The 22,126-nt window shown below is 30.2% G+C and overlaps 1 protein-coding gene across 1 annotated transcript in view; it reads right to left on the minus strand.

Moving 5' to 3' along the window:
• Positions 1 to 239: 239 nt before the first annotated feature.
• LOC111627946 (multidrug resistance-associated protein 4-like) overlaps positions 240 to 22,126 on the minus strand; it is a 44,073-nt gene continuing 22,186 nt past the window's right edge. Inside the window, exons 14-26 of the mRNA XM_023371646.1 lie at positions 21,123 to 21,314; positions 19,060 to 19,235; positions 17,989 to 18,269; positions 16,544 to 16,623; positions 13,545 to 13,695; positions 10,915 to 11,148; positions 10,585 to 10,685; positions 8,118 to 8,315; positions 7,885 to 8,040; positions 6,665 to 6,754; positions 5,423 to 5,595; positions 745 to 850; positions 240 to 680 (exon numbers count right to left, since the gene is read on the minus strand). Coding sequence (XP_023227414.1) covers positions 504 to 680; positions 745 to 850; positions 5,423 to 5,595; positions 6,665 to 6,754; positions 7,885 to 8,040; positions 8,118 to 8,315; positions 10,585 to 10,685; positions 10,915 to 11,148; positions 13,545 to 13,695; positions 16,544 to 16,623; positions 17,989 to 18,269; positions 19,060 to 19,235; positions 21,123 to 21,314 — 2,115 coding nt within the window. The 3' untranslated portion in view covers positions 240 to 503. The remainder of the gene's footprint in view (positions 681 to 744; positions 851 to 5,422; positions 5,596 to 6,664; positions 6,755 to 7,884; positions 8,041 to 8,117; positions 8,316 to 10,584; positions 10,686 to 10,914; positions 11,149 to 13,544; positions 13,696 to 16,543; positions 16,624 to 17,988; positions 18,270 to 19,059; positions 19,236 to 21,122; positions 21,315 to 22,126) is intronic.

Raw genomic sequence — 22,126 nt, forward strand, 5'->3', positions numbered from 1 at the left:
TCAGGCAACTGAAATCTTTGGTAAGTAAATTTATACATTTTTTCCAATATAAAGATTACAATGATTTAATGTTAGATTACAAATGATTTATTATTAGATTGGTGTTTTCAATAAAAAAATTTTCCTGATAAAATTTCCGTAAAGGTTGTTATAAAATATTTCAATAACGCTTTTTTTCATGTTTATATATTTTTTAAAATTTTTTCTTCATTTTTGCAAATAAATCATTGTAAATTGTTTTAACATGGTTATCTGAAAAAATTTGTGATTACATTACAGTAATGTTTAAAATATGTTAAACATTAATGCCTATAAGTTTTTTACCGTTACAAATAGTATCTAAGTTTTAACACTTTTACTAAAGATTTTAACAATTTTATGTCCTAAATGACATGCAGAAACTGCACTCAACAGAGATGATTCCGAGTACAACAACACAATACAATATAAAAACAAAACGAGAAATACACAAGGATAATATGTATCGAGGAAAATCCACTGTCTTATAATGACGTTCTTTCCATACATTCTTGAACCTTGTATTTATTTTTAGCAATTTTATATAACTCATTCATTGAAGTAACTCCAGTCTTTTTTACCAAGTTATAAAAAGTACCATTCACATTCTTTAGTAATTTATATGGCATGTCGAATTCTTGAAGTTTTCCATTATCTAAAACCTAAAAGTTTCAAATGTTTAAGAAAACAAACTTTTCTATTATGTAATAAACAAAATAAACTTACCAGTACTCTGTCCGAATCGATAATTGTATGTAATCTATGGGCTATTGTCAACACGGTACACGATTTGAATTTCTCTCGAATTATTTTTTGTATGCAGGAATCAGTGCTTGATATGAAATAGATAAAAAGAATACGTTACGAATATACATATCTGTATCATCAAAACACAAAAAATACTTATAATATGACTATCAAAGTTCGATACAACTGCTACTAAATGTATTCATTAAGTATAGCTGATATTAAAGAAGTATAAAATTTTTACTGAATGTAAAATGGGTTATATTAAATTAACTTTGCAGAAATAAATACGTTATAAGTTCATGAAAAAAATTTTAAAGGTAAATATTTTCCACGGAAAACTGGTTTGTAAATTGATTTTAGTCACTGCACAAAACTAGCAGATTAACTGGGCAACTGATTGGTGAATTAAAAGCCTGCAAATATCTACCAATATTCATTGGTTTTAATTATTCGGCTACAAGTAAGAGCACATGAAATGTTTTAGTTGCAGTTCACATATCCAGTAGAGTTGCTAGATTTATAAACTGGAACTACAACGTTTGTGCATGTATTTCACTTCAGTTCTACTCTTGCTTGTCCAGTCATCTAGTTATGAGTGTACACAACTATTACAGAACATTGGTGAAAATATTGTACACGATTACAGTAGAGCGTCGTTTATCCGAAGGTCGGTTATCCGAAACGTCGGTTATCCGAAGGAATTCCAGTCGACAAATTTAAATTTTCGCCAGTGCTGTGGCGCTGTAATCTTTGGCTATGTCTTCGGCTACGCAAATATTTTACGTTTTTGATACTGAATTCACTTCTGAAGTATAATTTTTCATGTTTTTATATTTTTCAATATATTTATTTTGTTCATACAAAATAAAAAAATAATTTTTAACGATACAATAGTCTACGTTAGGCTTAACATCGACGAAAATTCAACGCGAAGCGACATGCAACGGAGAAAAATTTCAACACGGGATAAATTAATATATTTTTTCGTACGTAATTGGTTATCCGAAAAATAAGTTATCCGAACAACCCCAGGCCCCAATTGATTCGGATAAACGACGCTATACTGTAATTTAAAACTATAACCGTTCTGTGATAGCTTTCCAAACCTATAGTTTATTTTCATCGAGGACAATTAACTGTATTTAATATAACCAAAGACATAACTCAATTATATTTTTTGTTATATCGGGTATATATTTCAACAATTTTAATTGTTCTAATACGAAGATAAATCTCAATTTTAATACCATAGAATCCTTTAGGACATATTATCACTTCCTGAAAAATATGATTCATTGATTTTCAATAAACTGGCAGCAGATTTCAAAAATTCCATGGCTAGAAAGAATTCTGAAACAAACTCATATAATATTAACTACTTCAAAGAATAATTTAAACAGGTTAGACAGAATGGTCAACAAGATAAACAATACCTTGTTTATCTTGTTCACCATTCTGTCTAACCTGTTTAAATCCACCAGTCTTAAGTAAAATAGAAGAAACAAACTTTTGCCAACATGAACTGCATGCTCAGATTTATAAAAAATCCCTTTAAGTGGCATGATTAAACTTTGAGCCAGATAAATGCTGTATCATCGTTCATAATCTGTCATAAAAAAGTCAGTGTTGTCCATTAGCGGCCGCGACATATGTTTCGACGCATGCACTGCCCCGATCGATTTTTTGTTTCAAGATTTATAAGACAGTACACCAAATGTATCATGTGGACTCAGGGGAATCGACCCGAGTCTATGTCTGACAAAGTTTTAAGGTCTGTTTATTTTTCTTTTATGGATATTTTTCGTTTATAGAAATCACACCATTATCTGAACTCTAAATAGTCTGAACTCTAAATAGTTTCCGCTTCATAACAAAGTCTATTATGATGTACTATGCTGTAGTGTAAATACTTCATGACTTTGTAATGAAGTATTTACACTACAGCATAGTAATTACACATGTAAAATTTATCTTTTATTTAATTAATGAACAATAGTATTTTTGAATTTTGTACAGACATAAACGATAAGTGTTTCTATAAAAATAGTGAACACAGGAAATGGATATAGTAACACCAGTGTAATATCTGTAAAATACATTTTCAAGAAGTGTTACTTCAAGCATTTCACATATGGTACTTATATTTACTACATGTAAAGGATATACACGTATCATATGTACAACACCAAACACACGATGTCAAGAAATAAACAATTGACAGAATTTGAGTATATTCATTTTACGATGCAGAGTTATCTGGTAACAAAGTAGCTAAATGTAAAAGTATTCTGCAGTCTGATATTATATCTATTTGACAAATCCTACAAACTATGATAAGACAGAATGAACAGAGTGACTTACTTCAGTACTCTACGAGGAAACTGTCTCATTGCATGCAGCGAAGGGAACTGGAGAACAATCTAACACGATCAGACAAATTCTTACCAAAATGATTCCCAAACGTTCTTCTACTAACAAAAACATTTCTTAAGACAAGAACATACCTCTGAGACTCTAAAATTAAATCCAGGCAAAGAAATATCCCAGAAATTTTTAAGGTACTGTATTGTCTTTCAAATATGGGAAGCCTATTTCCTTATCAATCAGATATTTCTTTTGTATTCTGAACAAACCTACAATGGTTACGATTAGATAAGCGTTCTTAGAGCCGATGGATTTAAAAAAATAATAATAATATTTCCTTCTAACATACGTTTATAAGATAGAATGTAAATTTTATTTGTAAATAATATTTTTCTGGTTAAAGAATTACATAACTATATAAAGAAAAGGATACAGCCAAATAAAATATNCCTCTAGTGTCCGTTATGAAACAGTTACGGGACGGACAGGAAATGAATGGGTTATATATATAGATTATGCTGTATATCTATTTGACAAATCCTACAAACTATGGTAAGGCAGAATGGGCAGACCGACTTAACTTCAGTACTCTACGAGGAAACTGTCTTATTGCATCCAGGGAACTGGAGAACAATCTAACACGATCAGACAAATTCTTACCAAAATGATTCGCAAACTTTCTGCTAACAAGAACATTTCTTAAGACAAGAACATACCTTTGAGACTCTAAAATTAAATCCAGGCAAAGAAATATCCCAGAAATTTTTAAGGTATTGTCTTTCAAATATGGGAAGCCCATTTCCTTATCAATCAGGTATTTCTTTTATATTCTGAACAAACCTACAATGGTTACGATTAGATAAGCGTTCTTAGAGCCGATGGATTAAAAAAAAAAAAAAAAAAAACATAATATTTCCTTCTAACTTACGTTTATAAGATAGAATGTAAATTTTATTTGAAAATAATATTTTTCAGGTTAAAGAATTACATAACTATATAAAGAAAAGGGTACATGCCAAGTAAAATATTGTATGATTAAATGTTGTCTATAAACTTATTACAGATGATGTTAATCTTAAATATGGGTGTATTCATAACAAATAAATTAAATTTTTGTACCTGTTTTCATAAACAAAATGAAGACATTCGATTAAAATAATTTTTTCTTTCTTCGTTTCAGCACTGTTCTCCTGATAGCTTAAGCTCAACTGCTCAAGTCACGAATCTACAAACAACCAAAAACTGAGAGCTTTTGCGCATATCATACAGAAAGAAACAAGTGAAAGAAACAAATAAACATATAGAAACGCATTCCAGACGATAGCACGAACAAGATGAAACTTCAACAGTTTATGTTCAAAGAGCAGAACACCGATGTAATGTAAATAAATCGCTTATTTACAATCATATTTCATGTCACAATAAAATCAATAGTAAATCAAAATAATGATTCTTTAAAGTTCGTTTTGCCACATGGACACCAATAGGACCTTTCTTTAAAATCCAGATCCAAAATGAAAACAAACAAATAGTAAGAAAGGAGGTTTGAATTTTTTGGTTTTAACACACTGTGTATAGAATATATCTGAAGGTTCGTTCGGTTTCGATTCCACATCCCGAACCGTTCTTTTATTGTAACACTATCTGCCCTGTGGGCACTAAGAAGGCGTCTTTTAGCAATATCATTAAGGGTTCGACCAGATCCACAATGGGGCGACCGGGTGGTGAGGGGCAAGGGCCGATATATCCGGTCAAACCACCCTCGAAAAATTCCTGGAGATTTTTTGATCCGTCCTGATTTGATCCGTTTCCCCATAGCAGTAGGCTGCCATCTTAACCGCTCGGCCATCCGGTCATCCGTATCGTTACGTAAAAGTGTTAACCAGTCAATCAATTGATCATTTTTGTATCGCCTTAACTTCAATGTAATTATCATGCATATTGAAAATTGAACCCATGTGAACTTCAACCATACAAGCCTACTATATTGTCAATCATCATTTCCGAAATGGAAACTAATGCAGTATGATATGGTACAAAAATATTGATGCTTAATTTAAACGAACTTTTTACGATTTATTTAGAAACTCGTAATTTTTCAACTGTCTATAAAATAAGCTAATATTTGATTGACAAAAACAATTTTAATGTTTCAAACTGAAATAGTGTGATTAACGAAAATATCAAATACTTTCGAAAAACGTATAACAATTGTGTACACAACAGAAACCATACAATTAACTAATTTTACTTAAAACTAAATAATACTTAAAATTTGTTGTATTCTAACTTTTTATCTATATTGGATGTTGCTTCATCCATGACGAGAATTTTATTCTGGCGAAGAATCGTTCTGGCAAGACAAATTAACTGTCTTTCTCCTACGCTAAAATTTCGTCCTCCTTCTGATAAATGTGTATCCAGTCCCCAAGGCAACGAACTGATAACTTCTTTTAATTGCACCTTTAGTTGAGATTATTTAAAATAAATAGATAATAATTAACTTTAGCCATTAAAAGAAATTAAACAGATATATAAGGGTAGTATATAGTATATATAGTAGATGAAAACAATTATATGTTTCTAACCTCTTCTATAGCTTGCCATAGAATTTCTTCTGAATATTCATTAAAAGGATCGATATTTCTTCGAAGTGGACCGGTAAATAACATTGGATCCTAAAAAATACACATGCTATTTTATTCGTTTTACGAATTTTTTTGAAATTGTTTGTATTATAATTACAATAGTGGTAAATATAAAAATTTCCTTCTTTTATTAATTACAGTATTTTAAAAGATTCGCCATGCGTGTACCTTTAGTGAATTATCCATATTGTATTCAACGCTTTTGACTTATTTTATTAACATATTTTGGGTCAATTTTAATTTCTACAGATTCAAACTCACTGTCAATAAATTAGTCAATTTATATAGATTTTTTTTAAAATTCAATTTGCTATTTAACTTCTAATAAAGTAAATGTTTGTTAAGCGATGGGATAAAAGGAGTTCTATCTGTTCATGCTGCTCAATACTTACGATTCGTGAACACGCTGTCTTTAATCACTTCGAAATTCATGATGTTTAGAGCACTACATATCGAAAAAGAAATTTCGATATAGTAAATATTTGCATGGCAATTATTGTTATTATACTTTAAACATTTCGTGTACATTTTTAGACACACGAACGCATGCATTCTTTGCTACAGTTGTCATGACACAAGGAAAATCATCCATCACAAATTAACTCTTTGCTAGTTGCATGGCATCACATAGAAGTCATGCAACTTTTCCTCAATTCTTCTGGATTTTTCATAAATTTTTGAATACATCTGAAGAGAACAATACCTTCCTAGCATTTTGAATAATAAAAAATGCTACGAATATAGATTGTATTGGGGTCCTAATTTTGATGTAAAACATAAGTTTATATTTGCGTCACACGTGCCATATGACATAATGAATTTGAATGAATTGCAATGAATTTTAAGCCTCACNTAGTAGATGAAAACAATTATATGTTTCTAACCTCTTCTATAGCTTGCCATAGAATTTCTTCTGAATATTCATTAAAAGGATCGATATTTCTTCGAAGTGGACCGGTAAATAACATTGGATCCTAAAAAATACACATGCTATTTTATTCGTTTTACGAATTTTTTTGAAATTGTTTGTATTATAATTACAATAGTGGTAAATATAAAAATTTCCTTCTTTTATTAATTACAGTATTTTAAAAGATTCGCCATGCGTGTACCTTTAGTGAATTATCCATATTGTATTCAACGCTTTTGACTTATTTTATTAACATATTTTGGGTCAATTTTAATTTCTACAGATTCAAACTCACTGTCAATAAATTAGTCAATTTATATAGATTTTTTTTAAAATTCAATTTGCTATTTAACTTCTAATAAAGTAAATGTTTGTTAAGCGATGGGATAAAAGGAGTTCTATCTGTTCATGCTGCTCAATACTTACGATTCGTGAACACGCTGTCTTTAATCACTTCGAAATTCATGATGTTTAGAGCACTACATATCGAAAAAGAAATTTCGATATAGTAAATATTTGCATGGCAATTATTGTTATTATACTTTAAACATTTCGTGTACATTTTTAGACACACGAACGCATGCATTCTTTGCTACAGTTGTCATGACACAAGGAAAATCATCCATCACAAATTAACTCTTTGCTAGTTGCATGGCATCACATAGAAGTCATGCAACTTTTCCTCAATTCTTCTGGATTTTTCATAAATTTTTGAATACATCTGAAGAGAACAATACCTTCCTAGCATTTTGAATAATAAAAAATGCTACGAATATAGATTGTATTGGGGTCCTAATTTTGATGTAAAACATAAGTTTATATTTGCGTCACACGTGCCATATGACATAATGAATTTGAATGAATTGCAATGAATTTTAAGCCTCACATTTGATTACATTGATTTGTCAAAACATTAATGTTAAATGAGTATATATTTACAATAATACTATTTATTATATTCTTTGCTCTTCCTTATTCTATGGACCAATTTGAATTTTATTCCAATGAGCGAATATGTTTATTTTCGACAAAGTGATTTTCGTGCTAAGGCGTTGTTGTGTCAAGATGTTGCTATTTCAACATGAAAAAAATTGGCAATTTGAATATCAGCTGTGGAATATCTCATTAAGTTTTGTATTTTTTAATCTTACTTAAAAAATTAAATTTTTATATAATAAATCGAAGAACGCATACTTGAGGAATGATAGATATTTTACTACGTAGATCCCGAAGACCAATATCTTTGGTGTCAATTCCGTCAATGGTTATTGTTCCTGTTGGCTCTGTCATGCGAAATAACGAAGCAATTATAGAGCTTTTTCCAGCTCCTGTTCTTCCAACAATTCCTATCTGCAATTAATAAATATTAGAAATAATTTCAGACAATAATTTTCAGCAACACTCATTCCATTTCGAGAATATTTTACCTTTTCTCCCGAGTGAATTCGAAAAGATAAATTCTTCAAAACAATATTTTTGTCCTTGGAATATTGTAAAGAAACATCATCAAAATCAATTTTTCCCTTTTGTGGCCAATCCGAAGGTGGCCGTTTATCAGGTAAACTTTCGTACGATGCTTCTGATTTTAATTTGCTGTAGTTTAGTATACGTTTTACAGAATTCATCTGGAAAATTAATATGCATAAAACTTATTCAAGTAACAATATGTATTATCAACAGTTATAAAAGATGTATAGAATTTCATAAGACTTATAACAGATTTTTATATGAAGATACACAAGTACATGATTTGTATTTAGTTCTTTCATCTTTTTATATGATTTTTTATTCTTTTTGACCCACTGTAATTTCTGCGGTACTGATATACTTTTAAATTTATTTCCTTTTCTTAAAATATGTATTCTTGAATTATAAAATTTATAATTTTTTAAAAGTTAAAAGATTTTCATTGTTTTGATTACTTGTCGTTAAATAGAAAACACTTTGCTTACATTATTATGTAAAACGAAATGTAATTTAGTAAAATATAAAGTGATATTAATAATTATTTTTCACTTATGACTTTAAATATGAAATATTTCAGTATTTTTAATCCATATTTCTAAAATTTGAAGTTTCAATGAAATTTTCAAACCAATTATAAAATAATTATTTACTGAAATTTCAATTTTGTTGATATGAAAATATATTATTTTTCTCAAGAATATTATGTATTTACTACATGTCTAACTCCATTTTACAATAAATTACATCTGAAATATGGAAAGTGTGGAATATATTCTAATAAGAAGATCCTTCCTTTAATCTGGTTATCTGTTTCTGCAAATTTTATATGAATTGATAAATCAATCAGGCTGTCATTTAATTCACTTTTAGGCAAACCGCCGATGGTAACTAAGCCAAGCCTAAATATCTGATAAATACTCTTTCTAATTTTCTTGCACGTAACATGATAAAATATTTTATTTTTTATAACAAAATTACTTTTAATTATAAAATAAATATAACATTAACACATATATAATTCGAGATAGTAACTTGAGGATTTGTAGTAAAAATTGTTTAAAAAATTATAAAACAGTAATAAAACAGATTTAGGCATAAAAAATAACTTTCACACAGAATATAAAAACTGAAAACAAAGTGTTATTGTATTTTTGCAGTTTCGGAATCACAGTTTTTTTCATTTAAGTATATGAAAACAAAGGTATTTGATTGATTTTTGCCAAAAACGTTTTGGTCACAGCAGTTCACACGGGTTTCCAATGCTGAACACAAACGTAATTAGTACAAATACAGTAGACCCCCTATAACGCGGGTTCATATAATGCGGATTCGTATATCGCGGCGAAAAAATTGCGACTGTATTCGTATAAAGACGCTAAAAGAGACTCGTAAAATGCGGTAAAACGTCATCGCCGACTTGTGTCGCGACAGGATTGGTCGAATCTGGACCAATAGTGGACGTTCAGCTGAACTACTTACAAGCTACGGAGAATTTAGGCGGGTAAGTTGAGTTTACTATCATCTGTACAGTATATAAATTAGGTACTGTAAGTCTAATACAGTACTGTAATTTTATACATTTCTTGTGAAAAAAAACATTTTTTATTCAACGCCTTAAAAATTATTTCTATTAATGATGTCTCCAAAGTTCAGCGAGTTTTTCGCAGAAAAATAACTTATTAGGAAACACGTGCCCGCCGTTCGATGCGCCGCTCCGCGACGAAAACAAGCTTAAGCAATGACGTCGTCGAACGGTGCACACTCGGTAAGTAATCCTACAATTTTTTGTTTATAGCATAGTTTATACAGATTATTCCCAAAAAATTATACGTGTTTTGGAAATGTTGAGTCAAATCGGTCTAGAATCGATTAATTTTATGGAAGAAAACCTTTCAAACAGCCGTAGTCCATAAACTGCACACGTGCCAGGCTGTGATTGGCTCATGTATTTAAGGTTTCCTACAACACGAAATTCTTATAAAGTGGAACGTATATACCGCGTTATAGGGGGGGTCGACTGTATGTTAGGGAACAAATAAGTGACCTTGTTTTCGCTACAACGAAAAATATACATTTTTCATTACATTTTACAATCTAATTAAAATTTATACAACCAACTAGAATTGATATAATATTCGCATATAATCATAATAATAGTTACAATTGTATCTGCATGTATCTGGAAAAAATGTGCAGCTGTATTCAATGACTGCAAACTACATCAATGCAGTTGTGCATAATTACATTACACCTAGAAGGCTTCTGCTTTCAAGCATAATGCTAAAATGGTGGATTTGAGGAAGGACTCCCCTTCACGTAACTTCCCAGAGGAGACAGGAAAAAATAACCGGCATTTCTATATTATAACTGGACTTGACAGAAAGTTTAATAATGGATACATTATCGGGTTAGTTGTTCTTACATTACCTGAAAGTTCACTTCAGATGAAGTTCTAATAACGCTTTGAAAATAAATTACAAATAGTATTCCATAGTTCATTACAAGTCCAATTTGGCTTCCTGCATCATCTAAAGTTCCAATTATAAATTCAAAATTACATATAGTATACACTATACACAACTACAGTCAACCCCCTTATAACACTGTTGATAATTCCGTTTTATATGAATTCCATGTTGTACGATTCACTTAAATTTTACAAATATGTGTGCCGGGCTGTGAACGGCTCAACAGTGTCATAGGTGGAATTATTAACAGGGAATTATAGGGGGGTCGACTGTAAATGTATATACTCACCTGAATGAACTGATACACTAAAAATAATAACAGTAATAAGGAAATTTACGTAACAAATGATGTGACCATATATAGAAAGACAACGATTTAATGCAATGTAAATAATCCACGTTGCAGTGTGTTTATCCTGATACTCATTAAAGGTGGATAAAAATTTATCTTCAGCTTTAAATGCTCTAATGGTTGTCAGTCCATAAAGAGATACACTCAGATGAGAAAATACTGGACTTCTTGCTGTTAAAAGAAATTCTATATGAAATTAATTATTTGAGCAAAACCTTATTAAATATAATAACTGTTTGCGTATTGTATTTAAGAAAGCAAATAAAAAACAATTCTCATCTAATAGATATATAAAGCCGACATGCAAAGATTTTAAAATTTATATTTCTAACTTTTAAAATAATGCTTACATAAATTAATGTACATTTCATAATTTCGTATATAAAATTTTGTATATTATACACATGCGTGCATACATTATATATATATATAACCATATGTTTCAGAAGCAACCAATTATGCTTGTAGCATAACACAAACAGAACATTGTAGTCTTCATGCAAAAAGAAGCATTTTAAAAACAAAAGCTAAATTTCTAAATTTAGTCAAGCCAAAAACAAAACAAAGATTTAATCACGCTTTTAAATTTTTGCAGAAGAAATTTGCAATAAATTATCTCGTCGTTTTTTGTGTGCACATGTCGCACAGCAATTGCTTATTATAATTTTAACTTTCATTATGAGCTTTGTCAACAAAAAAGTACATTTACGATAAAGCGCTTATTGAAGCTGGTGAAAAGCTTTTGTTAGAGTTAGACTAGATGTAATTTGTCTTTCACAGTAATATGCACACTGTATTGACTGAAATCGTGTTACACGTGACGAATATCTTTGTACTAAAAGATGTCATTTACAAGTTCGTGCGCCGGGTTTATTGTCCAATAAAAATAAGCACGTATAACAACTGAGAAAAATGTCAGAAAGTTTCGGAAACCGCTACAGTTTTCTAATTCTTCCTGCAGTAATGCAATCGTTTTCAAAAATGATACTAAGAACAGCATTAACCAACTATTGTTGTGGACTGGTGTTTTCTACAAGTATTGGGGTATTTTTTTCTTAAAACAATAATAATATTTTAAATCGTAAACTGATCACATGGAGTGAAAATTTAAAAATTGTATGTTGTATATCATTCGCAGTATATTGACGATTTGACAATGTCTATTGAATACAAAAATGAAGGGATTTGTACAAAAAGTATGAAAAGTAAATGGAAATAAATGTAAAGTTAGACAAATTGAAACTTTTTACATTTTTCGAAAAATTCACGATTTTCACACTTATGGAAAATATAATTTCGTTTGTCGTCATCACTTCCCTATTTTGGGGAAACTTTCATCTTAAATTTCAAACACTTCAGCATAACTTACGAGAACTATAACAAAAATTTCGCTTAACATTCAGCAAAGGTGCTCAAATATGTTCCCGGCCCAAACGCGGCCCGCGAACATATTTGACAAATCACTTGAAAGAAACAATAGAATGAATAACATGTGTAAATGATAATTTACATATACTACACATACTTGTAGTATATGTAAAATATCCAAAATGTTTGTGGCCCGCCTACTTAACGACTTATGTGCAATTTGGGTCACCACGCAAAAAGTTTGTTTTAGGCCGAGACTCCACTAGCGTAAAAACAGGCGTAAAAACCTTCGCCATAAAAACTTTTAATAACGTGACCTATTTGTGTTTGCGTCTGGATTGCAGTGGAGGTACGGTACGGTTAGTGAAGTTTTTACGGCGACGGTACTATCGAAGTTATAAAGACAACGATTATATTCTACAAGTTTTTCTGTACTATATAAATGTAGTAAAAATAATATATTTACTTTCATATATTAACTTTTATTATCGTATTATTAATTAAGATAATATACAGCACTTATATGCTTAGCTTTTTTTATTATATAATCCTCTAAATTAAAGGAATTTTCTTTGGCCGTCCATATCGCGTTTTTTAGGCATCTATTATTATAATCGGGATACTTCTTGTCGTAGATACAACTCAACTCAATACTTTATTGCTGTACAAAAGAAGTACGACACTGATACCGCATATAGCACAATCGGTTGTCGTAGATACACGAATACTTTCAAATGTTTTCGATAAATCTTTCCAGATCTATTCTAGAGTAGCAACGAGACAACGTACACAAAAGGTCGTTTTCCGCCGTTTTCGCACCGTGTCAAAATGACCTAGATTTCACTCACTTCTGATTGGTGGATGGTACCGTTTCACGGCGGTATTCGCGTGGAAAGTTGAACACCGCTCAACTCGCTTCTACCCTGGTTTTACGAGCTGCTCAGGCGTAAAATATCAGGGTCACGTGATTAAAAGCTTACTGCGAGGGTTTTTACGTCCGTCTTTACGCTAGTGGAGTCTTGGCCTTACATAACAAAGAGTTTCTGCGTAATTGCTTTCGGTAATAAATATCTTTACTGTTAAAATTAAATGCACTCGAACTCTATAGTATGCTCACAAAACGTAAAGTAACGAGTTGTGAAAAAGTTTTATGCTATTCACTTAAATACAATAAACTATTCAGAATTCTATACACTCACATTTTCCTTCCATGAGTTTAATGCTTTTCAGAACACGGCTGTGAATCTTCCACATAAAATAGAATAACATTGAAAGCACAAATGTCAATATGAGAACATAAGGGCAGAAAATTGCTTGAAGAACACAGATGCCAGCGATCAGAGACAATCCCTAAAATATAAAAATATAAATTGCTAGTAAATGGAAACTTATCTGTCATTAATTACTTCAATTATTTCACTTTTATTTCACTCATTTCAACACGCGACAAGTCCATCATTATTCACATATTACAGGTAATTTAGAAGTTTCTCACAAAGAATTTCTTATAATACAATAAAAACGAATTTTTTATACAATAACTTATTTACTTAATTAACACTAGAACTAAGGACAACAATCATTATGTATGCTATTAAGTTTTTTCTCATTTGCCAAATTGAATTTTGTCAGAGGAAGCTAAAATATTTTTTACTTTTTTTGAATTTGAATGTTTTACACGACCACCAAATTCTATATTCGTAAACTGAAACTGTCCTGAGATACGAAGTATAAACGTCTTTACTTACAACCGAAGAAAAAAGCTATTTTAAACGCTGATCTATTCCGTTACTTTATATTACTGTTTTTTGTTTTTATACTTTGCTTTACGTATATATTTACGATTTGTAAATATTAACATCCTGATATAAATATTGCTAGTTTTGTTTGCCTTTTCTGTGTCTTTTATCAGAACAAGTGTTCGCTACAGTTTCCTATCGTTAGAATTAATCACGTAATATATTCGGAAAAAATAATAGATTTGTTTATTTTCTGCTTAATGAAGCTAAAATTGCAAGTACTGTATATTAGCAAAAATTTCGAAACGTGAATCGTAGGATAAATACAGATGAAATTTATATCTAATCCAACAAAATCGGTGCTTAACTGGATTGCGATGAAATCTATTGTGATAAAGAACGGCATTTGACTTTGTTTAATTAATCTCTCACAAACGAACCAGCGTCAGTCTCTCTACAAAGACGTATAACGAACAATTTAATTTTTTAAGTATGCTGATTGTTAAAGCTATAACAGATAAATAAAGGTAGTATTATGGAACACTGCGGGTATTATGGAACCACTCCATTTCCAACTGATAATAAAGGCGAACTGCAGCGGATTGTGGCTGAACTGCACTAAGCAGACATCCATAGCAAGGGGAAAACCCTTCCCCTTCCTATGGATGTCTTCCAAATTTTGCGACTAGGGGCGCTGCTGTCGTTTGCATTTGGTCGGGCGTAGTCGCTTTACGCGTTACCTCATTTGCATAGCTGTAGCTCTCTCCGTTTGCAAGAATTTCTCGGTTAAAGGGACTTTCCTATGCATCCTGTATCTACAGGTACTCTCATGTTAGGCAGTAAGGATAATATTTTAATGGTATAGTTTGCAGCGCTTGCTCTTTTATTCTGCGAATTTTGTATAGTTTTTCCAAATTCAATGAGAAAATCCTTTCAATCTTGAATTTCCTGCTGTAATATTGTCTGCTGTAAAATTGTGCTATAATATTCTACAAAGCTACTTGTGGTACAGTACAGTACAATTACGATATAAACTCTGTTTCAAATTATGAAAAGCACACATTGAAATATATCGATATCAAGTTTAAATAAAAATATCTTTTTACAGTAAATCCTTGCAAACTTAACTAAAAGAGGATGAAGCCTGAGTTATATAATGTTCCAGTTAGCAATATTTTTTACAATAGTAATTTTTAAATATCTAATACAATCCACTCTACACAGAAGTTTACTGATCCGTATACTGCTTAAACACATGAAATGAACTAATAAATTTTGAAAATTTCGTATACAGTATTATACATTTTTTATCATCCTATCTACTACAATAATATAATGAACAGTATTGCGGTTTTTCATATATCGAAAATGCATTACTTATGACTTTTTAATGCCAAAATATTTAAATTTTTTTTTTTCAAAACAATTTGACTGAGTTGTGCAAAATCTGAGTTAAAATGGGATTTACTGCATATAGATTATTTTATGGTTATAAGAAATAGTTTGACTTTTATAGAAGTAATATCAAAGTATATTTGACTTTTTCCACCCTATTGACAATAAGAGGACCTTTCTTATTCAGTCTATGCTGAAAATCCTTCAGATTTATTGATCTTGCTGGAATTAATCTCAGGTTTCTGAAGAGATTTAGTTTGATACTGTAACTGGCTCAGCTCTCAATCAAAATATCTGTATGTGACAAACATATTATGATAACTATTTTACAAATATTCGCATACACATTCAAAAAATGTTTCATTAATAAGTTATGTTTGGTTCGTACATTGACTATGTAGCACTGATCAGGTTGAAAAATGTATACGCTCTGTGAACACAATTGTACTACATCATTAAGAATTAGCACTGTCATGAGTTCACATTACGCGTGAAGAGACAGCTGCAATATATTGGTTTTCATTCAAACATACTGCAAATGTGGAAGCGGTCATTTATTTTGCATACTAATAGTTCAAAGTTGCATGCTAATAATGAAAAGCCAACTGAAATTCGTGAAAAGTAAACGAAAAAGTAACGAAAATAAATTACCTTAAAACAATTTGATTCCAAAAAAACTAGACAAATGTCAAGCTTCAGAAACGAACAGATTTTTGTCATCAACATTCCAATCTATTCATGATTATTTACAATTTGCGTTTGTTCGAGTAAAAAAGTCGATACCGATGGCAAAGTTTAAGAAGTAAAGCAATATTGAGAAATATGGAGTACACTGTACTTATTAAAAGATTATTAATAGTTGGACTAAATAGGTTAATTGGAAGTCATTAGGATAAAAAGTAGCATATATTGCATGCGTTATTTGTGGCAATTTATGTTGCTGTTAAAAATAATTTTTTTGTGTAATTCATAAATACACGTTAGTAACCGCATACCCCACATACCTGTTTATTTTTTAAATTTATTTTACATAAATTTAAATATACAAAATTATATAAACTTACTTTCAACACAACGTGAACATTGTTAGGTAGAAGGTCATCTACGTTATTCATATCTTTGGAAAACCGATTTAGAATTTTTCCTAGAAAATATCAGAATAATAAATATTATTTGAATTAAAAACTTATGTAAAATATACTTATTCCATTATCATTATTATTTATAAGACACCGCATGTATCATCAACATAAACAGTTCTCAGATTGAAATGCTCTTGGTTTTCCATCCCTAAAGTTTTTCTAAGATGTACTGTACATATTTATCTTTTCAAAGGGTATGAATAGAGCAATTTAATATATTACAGCTGTTATTATGTAAATATGCTCACGAAAACGAAATGCAGTAGAAAGTTTGACATATGTTCTAAATACTATTTCACAAGATTTTAGTAGGAATGATTTGAAAAGTTCCTTTCTTCAACTTTCTCTGCTTCAATTCCCAATATCACTTGTATAAAACACTTCTTTACTAAAATTGTTAAAATTGTTTACTTTCTTATTCTGAATTTTTGTTGCTTTTAACTCAAATCTTTTTATTACTCTCTGTTTTTGCATACTACACCAGAAAAGAAATATGTAATGTGTATATTGTTTACAACCAAACTATATTCTTGGTGATCATGAAACAATATACAGTAGAGCGTCGATTTTCCGAAAGTCAATAATCCAAAACGTCAATCATCCGAAAGAATTCCAGTCCGCAAATTTAAATTTTCCCTAGTGCTGTGGCGCTTCAATCTTTGGCTATGTCTTGGGCTACTCAAATATTTTACGTTTTTGATACTAAATTAACATCTGAAGTATAATTTTTTATTATTTTTATATTTTTCAATATATTTATTTTGTTTGTACAAAATAAAAAAATAATTTTTAACGATACAATAGTCTTTGTTAGGCTTAACATCGACGAAAATTCAACGCGAAGCGACACGCAACGGAGAAAAATTTCGACATCGGATACGTTAAACTATTTTTAAGTACGTAAATCAGTTATCCGAAATATCAGTTATCCGGACAACCCCAGTTCCCAATTGATTCGGAAAATCGACGCTCTACTGTATTAAGCTTCTTACATCTTATATCTGTAATTTATTATTTATCACTCTATTAGTTGAGTGCTCAGCATTTTTTTTCAAAAGCGAAATTTTCAAAACATGCAATTTGCATCGTTTGTTTGTTTTTAGAATGAAGAATTTATAGGAAAATCAGTGAGTGATGTATTATCACGTGTCAAACATGATTAGCACAATTTGTCGAGGTATATAATAACTATATGTTTACAATTACAATAGGTATTATTCCTATTATACTATTATAAAAAACAGTACACCTGGGTCTGTCAACGCAAATAACGCAAAATTTAATTAACTATTTCCAGTATCTTATCAAAAACATATCACTGATCATTCTTTAACTTATTAAAGAACTAAATACATAATTTTACATACCAGCAGGATTGTTATCCAAAAATGAAATTGGAGTTCGAATAATACAACGGAACATATTCTTGTGCAGCGTCAAAGATGCAGCAATGAAAAAATTATACAATAATAATCCAGAAATTGTCATCGTAAAGAACACTGCACATATTAGTCCAAAGTAAACATATACATTGTATTCTTCACTATAATATAAATTTTCGTCTTCACTATTGTTAAATATTCTTGTCTGAAATGTTATATTTTCAACACTATTAACATTTTCTGTATAGATTCGTTCGTTCTGCAACCTGAAAATTAAACACGTAATAATAATTAATTTTCTGAGTTATCTAATATTCGTTCGACAAGCAGTAATACAATAATACTACTTAAATCCGTTGAATAAAAGTAATATCAATCAGTTCAATCAGTAATATTGAAATATATGGGTGGTCAATTGCTCAATCTTAAATGCATAAAATGACATTAATGCAAATTTAAGCTACATTCTTATAATTTCATCGTCGAATGTAGAAGTGTGAACATTTTTGCTATTTCTTACGTTGTGGCTGAAGCTTTTGCAGATGGATTTCACTGGAAACATTCGGCAATCTTAGCCATATTGAAATTCTGTGATTCCGCTTAAAAAGCACACATTGAAGTCTTTTCCTATAAAGTTTCAGCCAGAAACTAAATCATGTAATTCAGATAACTTTCTGTAATGTTCTTTTCTCATTTCTTATCCCAGATTATCTCGATAGGACCACTCACGCTCGCATTTCGATTTACAACTGGTTTCACAATATGCCAGCCTAAACCCCCAGAATTCTTATTGAAGTCAGTTCTTGTAGGTGAGACAGACAATAGAAAGATTGCGACAAAAGGGGTACAGGAAACCTATTCTGTACATAGATACAATTCGAGATGAACGTATTAAATGATATTCATTTCAACTCGTTAAACTTGTTCGATTACGCCTGAAACTTTTTATCATGCTGAAATAAATTTGACATAAATAATGTAATGTTTCTTCATTAAACTTGTATTTAAAAAACTGTTTACATGAATAAACTCATATCTACCATAAAAATAGCATACCATTTGACAAGCCAATAGTCGCTGACATTTGTAACGGATTGTGCTACAACTAGCATAATTAATAAGAACATCTTGAAGAGAAAACTTGCTCCAGCATTCAAATATTCTTTATAGACTGAAATTCCTATTGTTCCATCTTCTTCATCGTCACGTGGTATTTTCTTATTTTCATTTTCCTACAGGAAATATTTTTAGAATTATATAAAATATTCGTTGAATTATGTCTAAATCTATTTAAAATATTTTACAAATAAAAAATCCAACGTATCATTTATTCAAAAAAACTGAAAATTAGATGTGCTATTTTTGATTGATAATAAAATAAAGTATTCTCTTGAATATTTGTGAATTAAGTTATATGGTAATAGTATGGAAAAATAAAAACGAAAATAATAATAAAAAATTGTCACAATAAAATATAATCACTAACAATGAAAGAAAAAACACTGTCTAAGTATTTTTCAGTATAAATACAGAGAAGCCTCTGATCTCAAATTCTCTTGTCAAATCACTTCTTACTTTGAAATAAATTGTCGGTCATGGCAAACAGCCTGCATATTATAACATGATATTTACTTGTAAAATTCAATAAATTGTAATGTATCTGAATACCATACATCGTTAAGAGAAACTTAGGAGGTCCAAACCAACCTATTTACTTCCGGAATCTTATCTACTTGTTTTCAGATTAGGTAGTTTTAATGCAAGTAGAAAATGTGAAAATATCTGTCGTTCTTACTGGTCCAGTGGTATTTAATCTGCTTTACCAGACAACGTGCTTTCACAAATTAATCGAGCCATCAACATTATCTAACCTAGAAATTATAGGCGGTTGACCTTCTTTAATCTATGGTTTATTCTTGAGAGGTATCTTGTTCGGCAATCGAGTAATCATACGTCAACCAGAGCTAATATGTGTTCAAAATTCTGTACGTGATTCACTTTGTTCGAAAAGTAAATATTTTGAAAACTAAGGATTAATAACTGTATTTAATAGTTTAATTTGACGCGTGGCTAATTTGAATTATTTTAAATAGCTGCTACATAAAATCTGCTTCGAATACTTTTAATTTTAAAAGTATGAATTTTAACACTAGAGTATTTTAACACTTTTAGTAGTATTTTTTAAAGTATTTTAACACTAGAAGTTTAATTCTTGCAGAATTAAACTTCTAGTGTTAAAATACTACTCGAAATAATCAGGTCAATTAGAGAGATGAGACAATACTTTTAATTGAATGAAAGTATTTAATTGAAGTCACATTTCTGGAAAATTCCATTGAGAGTATTTGAATAAAAGTATTTATAAAATATTATTTAATTCGCGATTTTGAATAACGATTAATTGGACATATTGCATATTAAGCGGAGCAACGTTGACTATATGACTCCGATAAAAACAGAGTGGCATTTAGATCGTAAAATTTGAATTTAGTCAAATGTTCGTAGATTGCGTGAATGAACTGTGTGATTTTTTGAAATGTCAAATTGATGATCAAAACGACGGCACGTCTTACAGGTTAAGAGACATCTTTCGTTTCAACACTTACATAACCATCTTCTGCAACAGTTAAAACAGTGTTTGGATGTTTTATTATGACTAAAAAAACAACAACGAGTTGCTTAACTTTCCCGGAAACATTTAAAACTGCGGATATCGCGCCATTTGTCATGCTATTTTGTAATTGAAAATTTTTGATATTTTTAATTATTATAAAATGACGAAAAGTTTAATTTTGAGTCTCAAAATGCTAATAACCAGTAAAACAGGCATTATATAATAAAATGCGTATTAATAAGTATTATATCATTGGTTAACTCTCGAAATGATAGTTGTTCTTTAGTGTTTAAATTGAATATTGATATGTTAATGTATTATTCAATCAATCAGTTTATAATTTGATTGTAATAATTTATTCCTAAGGTCGAATAATTGTTTGTTTTAATTAGAAATTTAGAGAAAATTGTGTACAGAAGTTGAGAAATGAAAACTGCCAAATCTCATTTAATTTTCTTTAAAAATATTTACTCAGATAACTGTCTAATACATAAATAATTCTTACCACATTAGTGTTGTTACTATCTTTAATATCATCAGAAATATTACTTTGAGTACTTTCAATTATTTTATCATCGTTGAAAAGCTCAGTTTTCAATTCCATCCTCTTTTCAGCGATTTCTTTATCAGACGAAATTCCTGTAAGCATTTCTAACTTTTCTATTGTATTGTAATTGTCAATGATTTCACAAGTTTCCTGAAATAAATTTATAATATATATAAATATAATAGTTTCTAAGACTTTAATATATAAACAAATGTGAAAAGGTGTAGAAATAAATATTTGGCTTCGAATAATTAATACTGTGTGCCTACGTAACGTATTTTTAACAAATTTACCAGTAGCAGATATTGAATTTTAAGTATATTAACCGGTGCATTGGTTAACTCGTGATGCAATCTCTATTTGCTATTTACTGCCATATACAGCATAGAGTACAAATATGGCAAACTGATCTGAAACTCAACAGTGTGTTAATAAATAAAAATAAGTGAACAGTAGTTTGTTCTTTATCAACAACATATGTACTGGAAGAACTTTCGATATTTTCTTTATCTATATGACTCTGAAATAAAAAACATTTTCCAAAGTCCAGTCTTAACGAGAAGAATTTTTGTTTAAAAAAAGCCTATGTATACAGTATATTGTCTATATATACTGATTGTAATGGAGGGCCGCACGTGTGTTCAACGAAACATGACCGTCCATCACTCATCCGTTTCGATCATCACTAAGACTGCACTTAACGGAATGCTGTAAACAAGATTTTGTTAGTTCCACGACTACACTTTAAACAGTAACAATATTTATTTACAAAACAAATCGTACGAGTACACTTAAGAGCTACACGTGCTCGGGCAGCGATCACCCGATAAGAAGAAACTCAATACCCAGAATTCTTTTTGGGAATAAACTAACGTCTCCGTTTTTGAGTACGAGACTCTCGGGGAGCTCCTAGAGGAGTGACGCCATCTCAGGAGTCCATGATGGTTGCCGCAATACTATAC

This window comes from Centruroides sculpturatus, unplaced genomic scaffold (assembly GCF_000671375.1).
Source record: "Centruroides sculpturatus isolate CEXI.00-Female unplaced genomic scaffold, Cexi_2.0 scaffold507, whole genome shotgun sequence".
NCBI lineage: Eukaryota > Metazoa > Arthropoda > Arachnida > Scorpiones > Buthidae > Centruroides > Centruroides sculpturatus.